Below are 20,811 nucleotides of genomic sequence, written 5' to 3' on the forward strand. Positions count from 1 at the left end.
TACATAAATCAGGCCTTCGTTAGCTGGGGAGCACCTGTAATTAGCAAGAGGCACCATCCTGTGTTTGCCAGTTTGAATTTCTTTTAATTTTTTGCTCATGGATTAGTGGTCCCTGAGAGATGTGATTTAAACACTTGTGCTTAGTATGGTTTAATGCTGAAGTTCTGTGGATGCACTGCTGAGTACTTTTTTTCTGCTGCAGGTTGCTGTATTCGCTGCGATTCTTGGGCCAGGTGAACATTGGAATGGTAAATGCAGTTAGCAGTGAGTTGTCTGTGCTCCACACTGATTAACTAATGATCGTAGTGCCACATGAGGGGTTAGCAGTCAACACCTCAGGCTGTTTTTGTTTTACAAATGCTGAGGGTTTAAGTTTAGCATTTTAATGAACTAGATTTAAAGACCAACAAGTTCCATGTGTATCACAATTGTTTTGTGTACCACACTACAGCAGAAATTTGAAAAAAAACTTCAGTGCTAAATGCGATCAGCTGCTTTATACATTGTCAGCACATCTCCCAGCTTAGGAACTCTGTGCACTGTGTGTAAATTGTGCACAACATGTTGATCACTGGGCTTCCACAGTGATCTCCAGTGACTTCAGCGGGGCTTTAGAAGTCACATGTGGAATGTGACCACATTACCAGATCAATGACACTGAAGGAGGGCTTAACCAAGGAGTTGAAGATAATGAGAAACCTCTGAAGAGGTAGCAAGCAAGGTGGATGAAGGGGAACCAGTGGAGACAGTGTGTTTGGATTTTACAAGGCATTTGATAAGGTGCCAGATAAAAGATTATTGATGAGGTAAGGTGTGTGAGGTTGGAGGTAATATATCAGCTGATTAATAGTAAACAGAGCCCAAGTATTTGGGTCATGTTCAGATTGGCAGTGTCACGTTGGGTACACTGACTATTCAGTTGAAGCTCTCCAGCAATCACTGCCTGTGTAGCACCGATCATCTCTCCCTCCCCTCTATTGCATCGCACCAGGCTCGAGTAGATTGTCTCCAGAGAATCCCAGCTGAGCCACTGCCTTCACCCTTGCCCCCACCCCAAGCCCTTCACACTAAGCGTTCCCACAGACAAGGGCTCGCCCTCCCATCCCCCACTCAACCCCACAACCGAGGGTCGCTCCCCCTCCCACACTCAACACAGCCAAGCGTCACCACCCACCCCCCCCGTTCCCATTCATGTTATTTTCACAGCCAAATCTGACTCCTTCCACCCCTCTTCATTTGTAGCTGAACCTCACCCCAATGTCTCCACAGAATCTTCTGATAAAAGGGCTGTCATTAAAACCTAAGATATGTAGAAACATGTTCTCAGAGTTCCCTGAAAGTGGCAACACAGGTCAATACGGTGGTGAAGAAGGCATTTGGCATGCTGGCTTTCATCGGTCAGGGCACTGAGTACAAGAGTTGGGACGTCACATTACAGCTGTACACAGCGTTGGTGAGACTGCACATGGAGTATGCAGTTCTGGTTGCCGTGCTATAGGAAGGCTGTGATTAGGCTGGAGAGGGTGAAGAAAACATTCAAAAGATGCTGCTGGGAATGGAAGACTTGAGTTATAAGGAGAAACTGGGTAGGCTGGGACTGTTTCCCTGGAGCGAAGGAGGCCGAGCGGTGACCTTATAGAAGTTTATAAAATCATGAGGGGCACTGATAGGGTGGATGGTCACAGACATTTCTTCAGGGCAGGGGAGTCTAAAACTAGAGAGCATAGGTTTAAGGTGAGAGGGGGAAAAATGTAAAGGCAGGTTCTTCACACACAGGGTGGTGGGTGTATGGAACGAGCTGCCAGAAGTGGTGGAGACGGGTACAATTACAGCATTTAAAAGACATTTGGACGGGTACGTGGATAGGAAAGGTTTAGAGGGATATGGGCCAAATGCGGGCAAATGGGACTAGCTCGGGTAGGTGCCCTAGTTGGCATGGACGAGTTGGGCAGAAGGGCTGTTTCCATGCTGTATCACTGAGCGTTGTGAATCTCTGGAATCCTCTACCCTGGAGGAGTGTGGAGGCTGGATATTTGGGGATACTGAGAGCTGAGAAATTGTTGAAAAGGTTGGAGAACTGAGGGCTGGGGGAACTAGCACAGAAGAGAAGCTAAAGTCTGGGGCAGACTGATTGACGGGGCAGGCTCGGGACCAGGTGACCTACTGCTGCTCCTGTTTTTTGGATGTTCTTGTGTTCTTTCCTCTTCCTACCTCAGTCTGCTCCCCAACCCACTCTGTCCACAATCTCCACAGAGGTGGGACATCACAGGCAATAGGACTTTGTACAGATTTTTCTAGCCAAGGCCCATTCAGCTGTACTTAATCCTGCCTTGGGCCTGACTGAGTGTCCAACACAGGGATGGGCTTCTTTAGGCATTTTACAATTTCTAGCCCATTGCCTTTAACAAATCTCACCGTCAGTATAGGATTCTGATCCAGCTCTTCACTCTGCCATGGGCTGGACTGGTTTCTGGGTAGAACAGGCTCCTGGCAGCAAGCAAGGTGATGGTGTTAGTAATAGTTCACAGAATGCAGCTGGGCTGTAGACAGTGAGGTCATCTTGTCATCCTGAATTCCTACAGTATTGGTTAACAGTATCCTAATCTTATCAATGTCTGCGTGGGTTAATAACGCCCAGGAGAGGGGTGTGGTGTGAGCAGGGTGAACTCCTGTGGTTGACAAAGAGCTTGTGTGGGAAGGTGTAATTTCAATATTTACTTTAGCTGTGTTATTGGGTGTGGTACAACAGCACAGAAAGGCATTAAACACTTAACATCAACCAGTTTGCTAAAATAGAGCACACAAGAAATTAAGCCTAAACGGCTTCAGTATAAACCAAACATTAAACTCCGAGGGCTAAACATATTGTTGTACGTTAAATGCTAGTTGTGTTAATTGTTCAACTACTTGAATTAAGGATACTACTGCATGGTTTAGTAGGTACTGAGGTCTAGCAATATTGGTTTTAACTGGTCTCTTATTATTATTCACAATCCCAATGCTTTAGGGTAATTACATTTGCTGTAATCGAAGATTTTTCTGCAAGAAGCATGCTGGAGACTGAGGAACTGGGGACGCAAATAATTAACAGGTTCTTTTCTTGCAGTATGGTGGAAAAGAAGTTCTGGATGAAGGAATTGAGAAAGTCCTGCAGCAAAACTTAATGCCACAGGTAAGGTTACCCAAAGGTCACTCAATAAGTAAGAGTAATGGGACACAATGATGGCACAGATTAGCTCCACCAGAGCCAACTGTAGTAACTTTACAGTATCTGTACCATTGAAAGTAAGGCAGGTAGATGCACAGGGAACACCATCAGCTCCCAGTTTCCCTTCCAGGATGCTCACTGGGCTGATCTGGACGCATTTCAACTCCCTCCACCGTTACTGGATCACAGCTCTGCAGTCCCCATCCACAACAGCTGCACAGAGAAAACTAAGTGGGTGGGAGATACTGTGGGGCAAGGGAGCACTACTGGGAGAGTGAGGGGAGGTGTTTGACAGTGGCAGTGAAGTGGCTCCAGAGGCAGCTTTTGAATGTGGGTTGAGATACAGGAGAGGAGGAACTCAGAAGCTTTCCTCTTGATGCTGGACAGAGTGAATGAGCTAAAGTCAACGTATGTGCGAGGCAGCGTTCATATTGGGATAGAAGTGGAAATTCTGGGCCAACGTTTACAATGACTGGAACCTCTCAAATGTGGGATTTTTGGGTAGGTTCATGTGGGAAAAGCCTGTTGTGGTGGCTGCATGGACTATGTGTGTAACGTTCACACCACTTCAGTCTCAGGTACTGACCACCCGACACAAGAAGGCTGATTATCTCCTGTTTGGTGGTATCATCTTTAGTAGGTTCCCCACTGTCTGTGTCTCAATGGTCACCTTTTGACCAGAAGTATAACTTCGCTCAGCAGGTGAATACGTGATCAAAAGAGACAAGTGCTCACCTGCTGACCCCTGAAAGCTTTCCACCATCTACCAGCCTCATCAAGTAGACACAAGGCAGGTATAAGCTCACTAATTTCATCTTCATCTGATCGACTGTTGATATTAAGGATAAGCAAAATGGTGCCCAATCAATAGCAGTCTCACATCAAGTGTGTGATGGTATAGTTGCCAGCCACCTGTATAGGTGCAGCCACAGCAACACTCAGGGTGAGAGCAATCTTCATAATTGAATCATAGAATGGTACAGCACAGAAACAGGCCCTTCGGCCCGCCTTGTCCATGCTGGCCATGATGCTGTCTACGCTATTCCCATTTGTCTGCATTAGGTCCGTATTCCCCTGTAACCATTCCCCTCCCCCATCTTGCTCCATCTGTTTTCATTTTCCTTTCTGTTTGTCTGCCTCCATCTATCACTTACCTGCCTCTGTCTCCCAACTCCACACCCGCTCCCCTCCCCTACCTGGCACTAGCTGCCTGTCATCTTACACCCCCACCCCCCAGTCCACCAATCGCCTTGGAATCCTTTCTCACCGCTCCCCTTCTCTTTAGACTGGCCATCTCACCTCTCCACTCTTGGTCCTGATGCAGGGTTCCTTTCCCCCACAGGTGCTGCTCGACCCGCTGGGATCCCCCAGCAGATTGTTTGTTGCTCCAAATTCTAGCATCTGCAGTCTCTTGTCTTCCTCTATAACCATGTACCTGTCCAGATGTCTTCATCCATGTACCTGTCCAGATGCCTTTTGCTCATTAGATTACAATCCTCTCCAAATCGCTCAGACATTACCCTGAATTGGACAGGTACCAACAAGTTCATTTCCTTCCTGGATCAGTTTCCTCAGCCGATATTTTGGATGCTTCCACTGTTGCCTTTCTGGGCAAAAGGGGACTTGCAATAAACAAGACGTCAGCAGCGTTGGACACTAACAGCACTAGAACTAAATAAATGCAATAAAGTGCCCAAACCCGATGTGTACGGCATTGATGAAAATCTCAATACTGCAGGTGCTGGAAATCTGAACCAAAACACAAAAAAAGGTGAGAAACACTCAGCAGGTCAGGCAGCATCTGTGGAAAGTGAACCAGAGTTAACGTTTTAGCTCAAGGATCCTCATTGCTTTGGATTCTTTTTGTCATTAACCTACACTAGGAGTAGCTTACAGGAGCCACTTAACCTACCAGCTCACCTTTGGGACGTGGAAGGAAACAGGGAACACCTGGAGGAAACAAAGTGCAAACTGGAGTGTAAACAATTTTCTCCAGGCCTCTCCCATCTAAATCACACTGCCACCCGACTCTCAGGCAGACTATAATCTGGCCGGATCAAGCTAAACGTGAACAAGGCAGTCTGCTTTGACCCAACCCCACCCATTCCCGTCCAGCTTGGTCCAAATCCACCCAGCCCAACTCTACAGACCAGCCTGATCTAACTTGGCTCTTCATAATGGGTAACCCAGTCCTCAAAGCTATTGATTGGGCACCATTTTGTTCATCATTAATATCAATAGTCAATCAGATGAAGAGGAAAATAGTAAGCTTATGCCCGCCTTATGTCTGCATTGATGTCCATTCCAAGTAGTGACAACTGTATATGTTATAGAAAAGAGCAGAGAAGTGTTTGGGGCAAGAGGCAGACTTCCAATTTCCTGAAAACAAAATCTGAGAAATAGACCTTTCTGAAAAAGTTGGTACCTGTGGCAGGTGGTACTGATACCAGTACTGCTGTAACTCCATCCATTATGTTTGTCTCTGTTAGGACGTGTTATTCGATGTGAAGGAAACAGAAGTGATCTGTATAAAGAACTCATCACAGGTAACTGGGCTTCAGTCTCTCCATAGTTCAGTTTAAAAACTGTGATTGTTATGATAAAATATTGATTGTGTGCACATCAGGGTGAGGGATGTTGTTACAATGAGCATCAAGCATTCCCTGAACACCTCCAGAATGGATAGCTAAATAGGTCTCACTGTCATGTTCCGTAAACCATTCTCAGGATGGGTGTAGATAGGTTAGATGCAGAAGGAAGCTACCTGTACGTTGTGCACCCCTCCTAGGCTGGTCTGGGTGTAGTCATCAAGAATGGGAACTCCTGATTTGTTTTATTTTCCTCTACTCTCCCTCCCTATTCTAGCCAGAGTCACAGAGCAGTGAAACATGTCCTTCAGCCCAACTTGTCCATGCTGACCAAGTTTCCTAATTAAGTTAGTCCTGTTTGCCTGTGTTTGGCCCGTAGTCCCTCTAAACCTTTCCTATCCATGTACCTGACCAAGTGCCTTTTAAATGTTGTACCCACCTCTGGCAGCTCATTCCATATACCCACCAACCTCTGTGTGAAAATAAGTACTCATTTTCCAATTATATTCCAACGCTTGCAGGAATTTAACTCTGATTTCTCACCAGGCACTTCAAACAGTATTTGAGGGCGGCATTGTTTTATTCAGTGTGATCTTTAAGAGTTCTGATATTATGCTCATTGATATTTCAGGTCCTCTTTCATCATCATTACCCCGAAATCGCTTCGGTGGGACACCAGCTCGACAAGCAGACTCTCTTTGCCTACTGTGTGGCGTAAGTGGGGACCTCTGACTGAGACTTGGACCGTGAGCCTCTCAGTGGTGGGTGGATACTCTGTAGGTGCAGGTAGTGCCCACACATCCTGGCTGGGCAGGAGGGAGACAGAAGTCTCTCAGACAGTGTGCACAGGTCATTGGGACACTGCCTGTAGTATGGCTGCCATGCCTGAACAGCATTCAACCATCTGTGAAGGGAAGGCTACCATTTTTTTAAAAAAAAACCCTTGGCCTTCTGCTGTTCCCCTCACCCCTCCATACCCCCAATCTCCCTTACTGGGGAGCTGCCTGGTACCCAGCCCCAGCGTCCTCATCAGCAGCTATAGCCACAACTTGGTAGTGCTGAAGTTTGTGGGTTTAATCCCCATTTCCAGAATTTTGAGCACACTTTCTAACCTGATGCTATGGTGTCAATAGTACAACAGTTAGAGAATTCACATATCTACATAGTTGTACACACACAAACAGGCTCTTTGGCCCATCATGGCCATGCCAGTCATTAAATCCCTACCTATGCTAATCCCATTCTGTGTCTCTACCACCCATTCCGGGAGTCCGTTCCAGACTCCAGCCACCCTCTGGATGAAAAATATTCTTCCTCAGACCCTCCCTAAATCTCTTGCATTTACCCTAACCTATGCCCTTGGTTTTGGATACCTCTGCTATAAGGAAAAGTTTCCTACCCTGTCCCGCTAACAAGCTCCATGGAAAACAACCCAACCTATCCAGTCTCCACAGAGCTGAGACGTTCCATCCCAGGCAACATCCTCTCCAGTGCAATCACATCCTTCCCATAGCACAGTAACCAGAACTGTACACAGCCCCCCAGCTGTGACCTCACCAATGTTTTGTAAAGCTGTACCACAGTCTCCCTGCTCGTGTATTCTATGCCTGGTAATGAAGGCAGGTATCCCATCAGCTGCCTTCACCACCTTATCTACCTGTGCTGCCACCTTCAGGCATCTTTGGACTTGTACACTGAGTCGCTCTGTTCCTCAATTCTCCTTGGGACTCTATCATTCATTGTCCATGTCCTACCCTTGTCAGTCCTCCCAAAGTGCATCACCTCACACTTAGCAGGATTCAATCCATCCGCCAATGCTCTGCCCATCTTACCAACTGATCTGACTACCCTCATCACCGTCAACTCTTACCTACTTTTGTATCACGTACAAACTTGCTAATCATACCTCCTGCTTTGGTATCCAAATCATTAATGTATATATAACAAACAGTAAGGGTCCCAGGACTGATCCCTGTGGTAAACCACCGATCACATGCTTCAAATCACAAAAACAACCCTCCACCATTCCCTCTGCCTCCTATTACCAAACCAATTTTGGTTGCCTTGGATCCCATGGACTTCTGACCCTTTAGGTCAGCTTTCCGTGTGGGACCTTGTCGAAGGCCTTACTGAAGCCCGTGTAGACTACATTAACTACACTGCTGTCATCAATACATTTTTTACTTCTTTGAAAAAGTTCTGTCTAACCAATGGGATCTCCCACTGACAAGACTATTGATTTAATCCCTGCCTTTCCAACTGCAGGTTAATCCCATCCCTCAGAACTTTTTCCAGTAACTTTAGACTCACTGGCCTGTAATTACCTGGTTTATCCCCACTGACCTTCTTGAATACAGATCCCACATTGGCTGTCCTCCAGTCCTCTGGTACCTCATCTGTGACCTGTGAAGATTTAAGAGTCTCTATCAGGGTCCCAGCAGCCTCCTCCCTTTCTCCCAAAGCAGCCTGGGAGACATCCACCTTTCAGGCAGCTATCACCTCTTCCTTTTTACTGATAACATGTTCTAGAATTTCTCTACCAACCATCCCTCTGAATTCTCCCACTAAGAGCTGCTAAAATTCAGAACCCTAGAGTCTCCCTTGCAGGATTTCTGTTATGCTTTTATTGAGCTGTAAGCAATATTTGATGTCCTTGTGTGTGAATATTGCACATTAAAAGGGAGTTGCTTTATTTCAGGAACTCTCCAGAAATGCCTGAGACGACATCTTTTAACTGCTTGGTGTTTGAGTCCGGCTCGGCTAAGGAGGCGACAGAAATTATCACCAGGATAGGCAAGTGTCTGAGGACCTGGAACTGAATGGGAAGGCAGTCTTTCTCCTTCACATATTTGCCAGAGCTTAACCCTGGCTGTTTAGTCTGGGAAACAGCTAAATGCGCGCAGAGCTTGTCCCGTGATACTCTGCAGGTGGACTCCTGCGATTAGTGCTGTGTCTCCAGATCACTTCTCACCAGCTGAAGGTCCCTGAACCATCAGGCACCATTGACTGCACAGTGATGACTTCTGGCACCACAGAGATTCTAGTGATGAGCATTGCCAAGAACGCAAAGGTTTCAGTGAGGAATCTACGGCACACTGGGCAGCAGCTCTCCGAGGCTTCTTCGCCTACACCTCCCACTGCAGCAACGCATGGATGGACGGGGGAGCAGGCATGTAGGGGACACCAGCTCTTAGTGCCCCTGCACGGATCATCCTGATCGCAACGTGTTGCTGTTCCATTAAGGAGTATTTTCACAGCCTTGGGACTCCCAAGGCACTTTATAACTTCAGGGAGGAGGGTATGGGGAATCTATCTGCAGGTAGAGCTTGGTCTCCCTGTGGCCACACTAACCTTTGGCAGGCCGACCTGTCCAAACAAACTCCAAGCGCTGGTCAAAGCCCAGTGAACTTCCTTCACCCAGAGGAGGGCGAACCTTGGGAGTTCCCTACCCAAATGAGGGCTGGGGCAGTCACTGAGTTTATTCATGACAAAGCTCAATAGAATTTTGAATACAAAGGGAATTAAGGGATTATGGGGTAATTCCAGAAAAGTGGTGCTGAGTTAAAAGATTACCACCAACTGCAGGTTCCCCTGCAAGTCACATGCCATCCTGATTTGGAAATATATCGCAGTTCCTTCATCTTCACTGGATCTAACCCAGGAACTCCCTCCCCAACAGCATTGTGGCCCCATCTTCACCACACAACTGTTCAAGAAGGTGGCTTACCACCACCTTATCAAGAGAGCTATGGAGGGTGAATAATTGACTATATTTGAGGCGGAGGCAGACAGACTTTTGTCTTTAGGGAGCTGAGGACAGTGGGGGAAAAGGCGGGACCATGGAACTGAGACCACTCATGATCTCTGAAAGGCAGAGCAGATTTGGAGGGAGTGCTGCAGTAATGCATTAGAAGCCAAAGACATTTATTAGAAGACACCAAAGGCTTCCAAAGGTGTCCAAAGGGACACCAAATGAGACCCTGGGATTTCCCTTTAGAACAGTTGAGGGGAGATTTGTTCAAGGGATATTGAAAGAGTAAAACTGTTTCCAACAACAAAAGGGGACTGTTAAAAGTCAGTTTTCAGGAGATTGGAGAAAAGTTGAGTAAACATGAAAAGGTAGACTTTGTTATGATCTGGAGTGCAGCCTGCCCAAGGGGAGCCAGATTCAGGAGTTACTTTCAAAGAGGAGCTGGAGGGAAAATGATGCTCTGGGGAAAGAGCAGAGGATTACTGAGTACATTGAACCTGCTCTGTACTGGCTATTCTGTGATACAACACAACCTCTTCAATTCTTGCACAAGGTCATGGAATTTTTCCCAGGAAGCATTTTTTTTTGGGTACAACTTCAGTAACTGAAGTTCAGCTTTGAAGCTCTGCACAGGAATTGTTTGCAATGAACACTGAAGTACTTATTCCTAAGTTTGTGAAAGTTGTAAGGTAGACTTGGTAACAAAAACAGAAAATGCTGGAAGCACTTGGGTCGGGCAGCATCTGTGGGGAGAGAAAGCATCGTTTCAGATCAAGGTCATCACAACTGAGAACGTGAGGAAACAAACATGCTTTATGTGGTAGGGCACGGGTGGGGAGAACAGAAGGGATGTCTGTGATGGGGTGCAGAACAAAGTTGTCAGTGATGATTACTTCAAAATCTGTCAGAAGATGATAAACAAATTGAAACTGGAAGGTCTGGCCACATCTGTGGAAACTGGGGAAATAAAAGGGCAGTTTCCTGATGTGTTGAATTCGATATTGAGTCTCAAGGGCTGCAGCATATCCAGATGGAAGGTGAAATTCTGTTTCTCAGGATTATTAGAGCAATGGAGTCCAAAGATACAGAGTCAGACTGGCAGTGGGGTGAAGAGTTACTGAAGGCTCAGGGTCGTCCTTGCAGATTAACAAAGCTGTTCTGCAAAGTCATTGCCCAAAATAGAACTGCAGCTTACTGACCATCTGATCCTTTTGTAAGTCAGTGAGATATAATCTTCATTAGTGACAGGTGAGGTACCAGAAAACTGGAGGATAGCTCATGTTGTCCCCTTGTTCAAAAGGGGCAGTAGGAATAAGCCTGGAAGCTGCAGGCTGATGAGCCTTGCATCAAGTGGAAGTTGTTGGAGAAGATTCTGAGGGACAGGATTTATGTTCACTTGGAAAGGTGTGGAGTGATAAAGAGTCAGCATGGTTTTGTGTAGGGGAGATCAGTTTTTTGAGGAGGTAACTAAGAAGATTGATGGGTAGATCAGTAGATGTGACTTGCATGGACTTTAGTCAGGCTTTTGACAAGGTCCTATGTGGTAGGCTGATCCAGAAGGTTAAGGCACATGGGATCTGAAGCTTGTTGGTGAACTGGATTCAAAATCGACTTGGTGATAGGAGGCAGAGGGTAGCAGTGGATGGTGTTTCCCTGAATGGAAATCTGCATCAACTGGTGTACCAGAGGGATGAGAATGTAGGTGGTCTGGTTAGGAAGTTTGCAAACAACACCAAAAAATAGTGACATTGTAGATGGCAAGAAGGTGTCTAAGCATACAGTGGGACATAGATCAGCTGGAAAGTTGGGTGGAGTGGTGGGAGATGGAATTTAATCCAGATAAATGAGAGGTAATGTACTTTGGGAAGTCAAATTGTAGTAAATCATTTAGCATAAATAACAGGGACATTAGGAGTGTTGATGTAGAGACACCTTGGGATGCAAGTCCATAGCTCCCTGCAACTGGTGACACAGGTGGATAGGGTAGTATATAAGGCATTGGTATGCTTGCCTTCATATGTTGAGGTGTCATGTTACAGTTGTACAAAACATGGCTTAGACCACACTTGGAGTATTGTGTACATTTCTGGTGGCCACACTAGAGAAAGGATGTGGTAGCAATAGAGAGAGTGCAGAAGAGATTCACCGGGATGTGGCCTGGAATGCAGGGCTATAAGGAGAGATTGGATAGGCTGGGTTTATTCTTACTGGAATGTAGGAGACAGAGGTGACCTTATAGACATTTACAAAATTGTGAGGGGCATAAATAGGAAGGGTAGTCAAAAACATTTTCCCAGGGTAGGAGAGCCGAGAACCAGAGGACATAGATCTGCTTTAAACTTATACCCTCTCACCTTAAATCTGAGGGGTATGTTTTCCACAGAGTGTGGTTATTATCTGGAATGAGCTGCCAGAGGCAGATAGTTACAATGGTTAAAAGCCATTTGGACTTTGGATAGGAAAGGTGTGGAGGGATAGGGACCTAATGCAGGCACATGGGATTAGCATAGATAGCCACAATGGTCAGCATAGACGAGGTGAACCAGAAGGGCCTGTTGTTGTGTTCTATGATTGCATGATTCTATAATCTTAATTGAAACTTTTTCTTATCTTTCAGCTGCTGGGTTCCGACACACTGAGTGGTTTGTGTGACAGAATAAGGGGATGGCCAACCAGTCATGCGGCCTTGTGATGCAGCTTCCTTACCTGATCTGATCACTACTATGGTGATTGATCAGGTATACAGTTGGAAAGTTGAAGACTCCTCAAATTCACCACTGGACATTGACAACCAGGGATGTATTTGCCTCCGAGGATCCATCCTCTTGTGTCAAGCTTAAATGTGGTCAGATAAAAGGGTGTGACTGAGGAGTATCCCTTGCCATTCCTAAACACAATGGAGACATTCCTGTGCATCTGATGGGATTCCTCCCTTTAAAGGGGAGTTTCTCATATTCCCATAGAGAAGGACAGTGGTGATCTATGGTTTGTTGGAATTGTTTCTTGTCCATTGGAGCACAGATGCTGGAGTCACACAGTTGCTTTTCTGGGCAGGGACACTGCCCTCTTTCTCTACCTCAGAATGGTGACCAGGAAACTGTTTTGCTCTTATTTAGTTGCAGTTTTTGCAAGGATAATTTGGTGTATTTTTTACTGTTACTGGATTCTCTTAATCTGTTCTCTTCAACTTACTGCTCCCATACAAGGAAAGCAGTGTCCCAGTTATACAATGACAGATCCATACCTATCAGTACTGACCACCTGATGTCATGCATTGGCATTGCTGTACCAGCCAGTATTGCCTCCTAGTGTTATACAGCTGATAGTGTTCCCAGCAGTGTCTGGGTGCTGCTTCTCAGTTCCATAGCATACAACAAACATTAGCACTTCTCTACCTTTTGTAGTCACAGAAATGATGTGCTATCTTCATGTGCATGCAAAAACATGGCACAGGGAAGCATTGAGGTGAGCTTGGTCGAAGGCCTTGCATGTGAATGTAATGGTGGGTTCCTTCACGCTTGGCAGTTTGATCCTGATAGGTACAATGGTATAGAGAGTGGTGAAAGTTAGTTATGGACTTCTAGTTAGATCTCATTTAGGTTAACTCATGAAGTATATATTAGCCTTGGAGGGAATTACACTGGATTAAATGGTAAAATGAGCTAGGCTGATTACCTTGGATAGAGAGAAAAATGAGAGGTGATCTAAGTGAAATGTACATGAACAAGGATTTGATAGGGGCTATAGAGAGAAATTATTCTTTGGTAGAGAAATTGAGGGGCAAGCATATTGAGGATTACAGAGCCAAAGTCCAAAAATAGAAATAAGATGCAGATCAGCTGTGATCTACTTAAGTGGCTGGCAGTCTTGAAGGGCTGATTGACCTCCCCATATTCCTAGGTTCAGTGTCCTTGAACCCAAGAGGTGACGATCAGCCAGAATTCCACAACTTACTCACTTCCCCTCCCTGGTAGGACTCGTCCAAGAGGTTCTGACCCAGTTTGATACATAGTGTTGTCAAACAGTTAGGGTTGTCCCCAGTTTCTATTAATGAAACAAAAAAAGAGGCCTTAAGCCAGCAACCATTGCTGTGGAAACATTCCCTAACACAAATTTCCATATTTAGTATGGTGCAGAAAAAGCCTTTTTGTTTATTCAAACTGTATGCAAATATTTTTGAGTTATCAAAGGCACTGAGCAAATTTCTGATCCTGTGTGCTGTAGGGTGGTGGTGTGGTCGTTTTACCCCTAATCTATGCAATAAATAGGTTCACTGGCATCTTTGGTTGAATGAAGGTCTTTGCCTAATGGGAAGTATGAAGACCTTGGGTGTGCAGGTGGAAGTTAAAAATCTGTATGAACTGCAAATCCAACTTGTGCAATGATTTTCAGCTTGAGTCTAAATGGTGAAAAATGTGATTAATAAAAGCTTTGTATTTATATGGTGTCTTTCACAACTTTTGAATTAGCCTGAAATGTACTAGTTAGTGTGATCACCATTTTTAATACATAAAACATAGCAAACCAACCTGTGAACTGCAAGGCACTTCTGTGTAAGTTGGATAGCCATAGAGGAATAGGAGTAAGACCTTTGTCTACTGCTCATTAAGATTATGGTTGATATTCACATTCACTTTCTTGTGAAAACTCTTCCCTATCTGGAATACTCAGCTGAGCTTCCTCAGCACTCTGGAGTCAGAATTATAAACATTTACATTAAGTAATGTCTCTATCCTAACTGGCTGATGCTACTTGCTGAACATCCACACTCCTAGCCCTTCCCTGTTGCCTGAGGAAATGGCCTCAGCCTTGATCCCATCAATCCTTTTCATAAGCCAGCTCTCAATTTCCTCAGTATTTTGCCAACATCTTGTTCAGTCATTTAACTTGCCCCTTCCTAGCCACGTAACTAGCTTCTTGATCTTCCTCAGGTCACATATATATGTAGAGCTATCCTTTAACCAATCCTTATTCCTATCACCCTCAAACCAAACACCCTTTGAATGTTCAGATTGTAGCAGTCTTTAAAAATTGTCAAGCAGAATTCTCCCTTTGTAAAATCACATACTTTTGTTACTATCATTAAGCAGCACATGCCTGCTAAGGGATATGTCTTTACAAGTCCATATCTTAATTTATCTCCCCAGATGGCAGCAAATAACACTGCTGTTTAATCTGTTGGGACTGTTACAGAACCTGAGTGTTTTGGAAGACCATGAATAATGCTTCCACCTTAGAACTTGGCATGTACACTTGGGTCCATGATTTGTCAGCTTTAATCATTTCTACAAAATGTGTAGAAAAGTTCATTGAGACACCTCAGTTTATAAAATGATCATTGTATCTTCCATCATGAAGAGTGCAGAATATCATTTCCATTTTGGCCATTTCCTTATTCTCCTTTACGTATTTGCAGGCCTTTATTCTCATTTCTAGAATAGCATTTAGTTTGCTTTTTAGTCCCTCTAAACTTACTGGTTAGTGAAATAAGCCATCTTTATTAGTCAATGTACATCAAAACACCACACTCCAGCACCAACACAGCATGCCCACAACTTCCTAACCCATACATCTCTGGAATGTGGGAGGAAACCAGAGCATCTGGAGGAAACCCAAGCTGATTAAAATTTTTGAGCAGTTATCTGTGGTATACTCTGTATGTGTCAACCTTCAAACTCATTGTGGGAGCTAACAAACTTCCTTCCTCTTGAGGCTAGGTTGGGGTGGTATCATGGGGATGAACTTGATGTGAAGGTCCATGAGCACCATCTGCTGACATTAACTGGGGTGGAGATACAGGCTGAATGGAAACACTCCCACAGGATATTTTTCTACCTTACTGTACTCTTCAGTGCCCCTCCCCAGTTATTGGCAGCATGAGATACTGATAGACATTTCCTCTTTACTCTAATTTTATGCTCACCAAGACTGCTGGTACTCCAAGTGGATGACTTAAATAGCAGGGTGTTCTCCCATTTGTGACAACACATCTGAATTCAGCAGGCTGAAATACTACTGAAAGTGACACAAAAATAGAAAATTCAAGGGAGACAGTGTTGAGTCAAGTCCTGATGCAGGGTCTGGACCCAAAACATCAAGCAGCCCGTTGCCTCCATAGGTTCTGCTCAAGCTGCTAAGTCCCTTCAGCAGTTCTTTTGCTGAACCAAATTCATGTTTCAGAACTTGATAAAAAGCATGCTAGATGAACTTCTGCAACACCAGTGATGTTATTTTAAGCCATATCTTTATCTGGATCTTTCACTTCACTCATGAATAACCTTATGTTAGTCACACCCTTGTGACTTTTAATCTCATTCACTGTTGTATGGTCTCATGCAAAACAGCCTCATTTAAACATCCTGTCTTTCTGAAATCTTTAAATTCAGAAGTTCCAACCACTTTAAATATCCAATTTCCTACTCATGACAGCAAGTTGTTCTTCCTGTCCAGGGGAACCCAGATTCAAACACCATCACCTAATGTAATATTGAAGCTGATAGGATTCTCCTCTCCACCACCCCCCCACATCAATTACTGGGTCACTTCAGATGCAAACCAGAAGCTCTGCTCCAGTGTTCATCCCAATGTGGTACAACATACAAATGGCCCACTAACATGGTTTCACCAAGACAATTAGTTTAGCAAATCGTTGAGCTGTTGCTCACACACCAAAAGCACCAGACGTTAGCTCTACAGCTCACTCACTTGAAAGTCAAGAACACCATTTTATCTATTAAGATGTCCACTCTTTCCATTAGTTTCAGTTGGTTGTGAACTTCCAAATCACTACTTTCTGCATGATAGCAGAAAGCCAAATTACTGCTAACCTTTAAATACTTATCAGCCCTCAAACACCATCAGAATACCATAATAAACACAATCAAGCATTCAATTAGCCTTTGCTGCAATAAGCAGTTAGCAACTCAACTTTACTGAACAGACTGTACCGAAGGTGCATCTGAACCATGCCCAATGTATCAGTACAAGTAAATGCACTTCTGCAGACTGGAGATCCAGCACTGAAATAGCTGACCCAAATTATGTACAGGGTTTGCATATTACTGCATTTATTGCATTTGAAAATACAGTACATTCTGTAACAATTACAGTAGTATTACAAGAAATTTAGTTCATGTACTTTAATGCAATATTTACAATTTTACCAGCTCTGTACTGTAGTACAGCATGTGATCTTTTGCCAAAAGGGCTCCAACTTCAGGTGAAATCCTCATGTCCATGACAGCCACTCCAAGCCTTCAAGGAGGCGAGCAACACTAATGGCCCCAGTAACACCAAGCCAAGCACTATTTGCGCAGTAACCTATTGCATGTCCCCAATGGAAAAGGGACAAAATTGGACAGCTCCATACCATTGTTTTGAGGATAACTATCCAAATATTTTAAACTTTTACTGAACAGACAAATAGGCAACATCACTGAATGCCACAGTAGAACACCTGTGTCAATTCCACCTACAGTAACAAGTTTTCCAGGCCTCCTCCTCATCCAAGTAGCAGTCTATTGGAATTCCATTGTCAGTGATTCTAGTGAGTCAATAATCCAGCTAGGGATCAATGTGGACTGGCATCACAGTTAGGATATCTGATAACATTTGAATGCATCTCCTTTTTGTCTTATCTGTAGTAGACTGCTTAGAAATATCTATTCAGGCTGTGGAGGTTTAAGTTGCATCCAACCCTTAACCTATGGCCAATCCAAATGAATCTCTAATACTAGCAATATTACTTCCTTTACATCAAGACGAAGAAACTCTTAAGACACTGAGTGCTGTTGGAAGCAGTGGCAAGAGGGCTGCAACTATCTTTGCAGTTTTGGGCTTGGAAAGATTCCTCAAAGCATCTCCAATCAATTGGCAAGTGCTCAGACACTACTGCATCTAGCAGTGTCAGCATCAGTGCCATTAAATGGGATTGTATCCTGTACACTAAATTCATACCACTCCAATCTGAAAGATGGCAAGAAAGTGGTATAGGACTAAAAAAAATCATGGGGAAAACAAGAATTTGTGCAACTATTTCCAAATGTGAATTGCCCCACTCTGGGCAAGTAAAGCCCACATCATTAAGGAGCAACACTCCACTGCTTCCAACAAAGTCCGCAGAATGGCATTCACCTAAACATTGTTAATTCACAGGCTATCTACTCAAGAATTCAAACTAGCCCTTATCTACATTTCCCCCCAACATAAAACCACTTGTTTGCACGAGAACAAATAGCAACACATGCGAGTCCATAAACAATTTAATAAAAGATGAATTAATAACTTCCCCTCCCAAAAACAGATAACATGAAAAAACAATGCATAAATAGGTACATAGCTGCCAAGCTGTACATTCCAGCTTGATGTACAAAATATCAATGCAATTTACTTGGTGTAGGACCACAATTCCTCCTGAGTTACCAATGGAATGAATTTAGGAAGCAGTTTTCCCAGTACATTCCCTTCAGTTGACTAATACAAAATGCTCTAGGAAACAGTCTAATAGAAAACCCAAGTATAATATAAAATAAAAACTTAACTCAAGTGCTTGAAGAGCAATGGGCATTCCCCACTTGCACCTCATGCAAATGACAAGTGGACACTGATCTGTTCCAATTCAGCTAGTTTAGATTTATTTTTCCAAAATAACAGCAAGGGCTCCCAAACCAGCTTAATTCCCCCCCCCCCCACCCTATTAAACTTTAGAAAATTGAATAAAAACAGCGAATACCACATATTCCATTTGCACATATCACTCCTTAAAAGTTCGTATCCTGACAATCCCATCTGTAAATCTTGCAATATTAAAAAAGGTCCCACAGTCCATTGTGATAGAATGAATTTGCTCCAATTAAGCTCTTTCTCCACGTATCCTGCGAGCCAACTGAATATCCTTTGGCATGATGGTTACTCGCTTGGCGTGAATGGCGCACAGATTTGTATCTTCAAAGAGACCAACCAAGTATGCCTCACTTGCCTCCTATTGAAAAGAAAGTTACATGTATCAAAGGAAGTCCACAAGCTTCTGATTTAACTTGACAAGAGAAAATAAGATTGGTCAACATTGAATCTGTCATTCGAAGTTAAGTTCAAGCTGTGCAGTAATAAAGGCCAATATTACAAATCAGTTTATTTTCATTGGGAAAATTTCATTCATATTACCCAGGTTTGTTCTGGTTACATGATTGTGCTTGAACATTGATATATAATACATGCTGTGGACAGTGTATTAAGAACAACTCCTGCCTGGCTCACTGATCATTCCTAGAGTAACTTATTTTTTTTAAAGAAAGATCTGCTCTTATCAGCTTTCTTCACTGCTCCAAAATTCTCACTCTGGCACAATGACCCTTTCCCAAATTGTTGTGCTGATGGCTATACCATCAGCCATTCACCACATTTATGCTTCCTATTCTCATCACCATAAACACATTCACTAGCCAACCAGCTGCAGCAGTGTGACCTTTAATCTGGCAAAAGGGGAAATAAATAATGACATCAGTAAAGAGCCACCTGCACACAACCCTTTGTCATGTGCCTTATGATACAGGCGAAGAAGTTACGATCACCATACCTGTAATGCACCAATTGCAGCACTCTGGAACCTCAGATCAGTCTTGAAATCTTGAGCAATCTCACGCACCAGACGCTGGAAGGGCAGTTTGCGAATCAGCAATTCTGTGGATTTCTGATATCGTCTAATTTCTCTCAAAGCAACAGTGCCAGGCCTGAAAGGAGCAAATAACTCAATTATTGAATTAGCATGTGGCTACTTTAGAAATGGAACCTACTCAGTACATCAAGTGTGTAATTTTTTGTAAAAGACATTTTTAACGTCTTTTACAAAACCTCAGTCAATCTAATGAAAAGATCAGTACTCAACTGAAGCAAGGCTTCATGTAAGGTTACACTACTCAGGATCCCAGAAGTTTGGCATGAAAAAGACCAAGTAAAAAGGCAGCCTGTACGAGTTACCATCAGGCCTGACGGGGTCGACGAGGCAGCAGTTCGCCCACGGATGCTGCCCGACCTGCCAGGAAGAGTTAACAGCTCAGATCCTGGGCCCGTGGTGCCTTCGCCCAGCCAGCAGCGGCGGACTGCAGCTTCCCAAACACCGATGTCCCGCTGAGCCGCCCAACAGGGGGAAGGACGAGGGCCGCATGTCAACGCCGCCCCCCGGGGCCCGGACACCCCCCCCCCCCCGTGTTACCTGTAGCGATGGGGCTTCTTCACTCCGCCGGTAGACGGGGCGCTCTTCCTCGCCGCCTTGGTTGCCAGCTGCTTCCTGGGCGCCTTGCCTCCGGTGGACTTGCGGGCTGTCTGCTTTGTTCGGGCCATCCTGCCTCAGGCTGCGGGCGAGAGGAGGGGGAAGCAGTTCAGTGAGCGGCCGGCGGGCGACCGGGGCGGGAATTATCCCGGGAGTGGCGACCACACCCCATCCCCCCCCACCCCCGGGCCCTCCCCACCCCGCCGGTACCTTCGCCCCCGAACAAAGCTCCGCGCCGCCGGCCCCCGCCCGCCATTTTGTGCCGAGCGGCCCCGCACCGCCGTCCCGGCCGATCGCTGCCCCGAGTAAACACCACCGGCCGGACTACCTCGGCCACACCGCGAGCTACCGGACCGGCCACTCTCGGGGGGGGCGGGCGGCCTGTTCCCCTCCCCCCTCCCCGACCACCGTCTGATTACCTTCCAGCAGCACCTCTCCCCGCCGCTCTCGACCGCCAGACTCGGCCAGCCGCCGCCGACACTGCTATTTATACCTCTGACGTGTCAGCGAGCTGACGTCATCCTCGCCCACACCACCTCCCCGGGGACAAAGCCCGCTCTGATTGGATACAAATCCTGCTTTTGATTGGCCTTTAAACTCGCATCGCCATAGGTCTATTGTCTCAGAACGAACCAATCGTCTACCAGCAAATCTCCGCGTTCTGATTGGTTTATTTTAAGGCGCATTTCGATCCTCCGGCTGGCACCAAGGTCCAGCTGTCGGGCGAGGAGGGCGGAGAGCAGCAGGTTGGAGCCTCCCGGCCTCGGAAAGGTCGGTCAAATGTGGTTGACGGAGGGTGAGAGCAACATGTGTGGATCTAAACACACATCATGGGCTTCCACAGTACAAAGAAACTGGCGTTGCTCAGTATTTTAATATGCTAAGTAGTCTTCTTCCCCACAGCCCAGCACCCACCCAGCATAACCCCCCCCACAGCCCAGCACCCACCCAGCATAACCCCCCCCCACAGCCCAGCACCCACCCAGCATAACCCCCC

General features: G+C 45.2%; 2 protein-coding genes across 3 annotated transcripts in view; one reads left to right on the forward strand and one right to left on the reverse strand.

The window, feature by feature from the left end:
* si:ch211-250n8.1 (uncharacterized) overlaps positions 1–13,988 on the forward strand; it is a 75,286-nt gene extending 61,298 nt beyond the window's left edge. Inside the window, exons 11-16 of one of the 2 annotated variants that reach the window (XM_052033188.1) lie at positions 203–248; positions 3,107–3,172; positions 5,698–5,754; positions 6,428–6,510; positions 8,495–8,589; positions 12,165–13,988. In XM_052033188.1, the coding sequence (XP_051889148.1) occupies positions 203–248; positions 3,107–3,172; positions 5,698–5,754; positions 6,428–6,510; positions 8,495–8,589; positions 12,165–12,199 (382 nt within the window). In that variant the 3' untranslated portion in view covers positions 12,200–13,988. Of the gene's footprint in view, positions 1–202; positions 249–3,106; positions 3,173–5,697; positions 5,755–6,427; positions 6,558–8,494; positions 8,590–12,164 lie in introns of those variants that run through there. The other variant, XM_052033189.1, reaches the window with a different exon arrangement.
* Positions 13,989–16,585: 2,597 nt separating this feature from the next.
* Positions 16,586–20,330, reverse strand: LOC127579767 (histone H3.3A). Its single transcript, XM_052032670.1, has 4 exons — positions 20,234–20,330; positions 19,758–19,896; positions 19,122–19,275; positions 16,586–18,527 (listed from the first exon to the last, which is right to left on the reverse strand). The coding sequence occupies exons 2-4, from the start codon at positions 19,883–19,885 to the stop codon at positions 18,399–18,401; spliced, it is 411 nt and encodes a 136-aa protein (XP_051888630.1). The 5' UTR covers positions 19,886–19,896; positions 20,234–20,330; the 3' UTR covers positions 16,586–18,398.
* Between the last annotated feature and the right edge of the window lie 481 nt (positions 20,331–20,811).

The sequence above is a fragment of the Pristis pectinata genome, chromosome 18 (assembly GCF_009764475.1).
Source record: "Pristis pectinata isolate sPriPec2 chromosome 18, sPriPec2.1.pri, whole genome shotgun sequence".
Taxonomy (NCBI): domain Eukaryota; kingdom Metazoa; phylum Chordata; class Chondrichthyes; order Rhinopristiformes; family Pristidae; genus Pristis; species Pristis pectinata.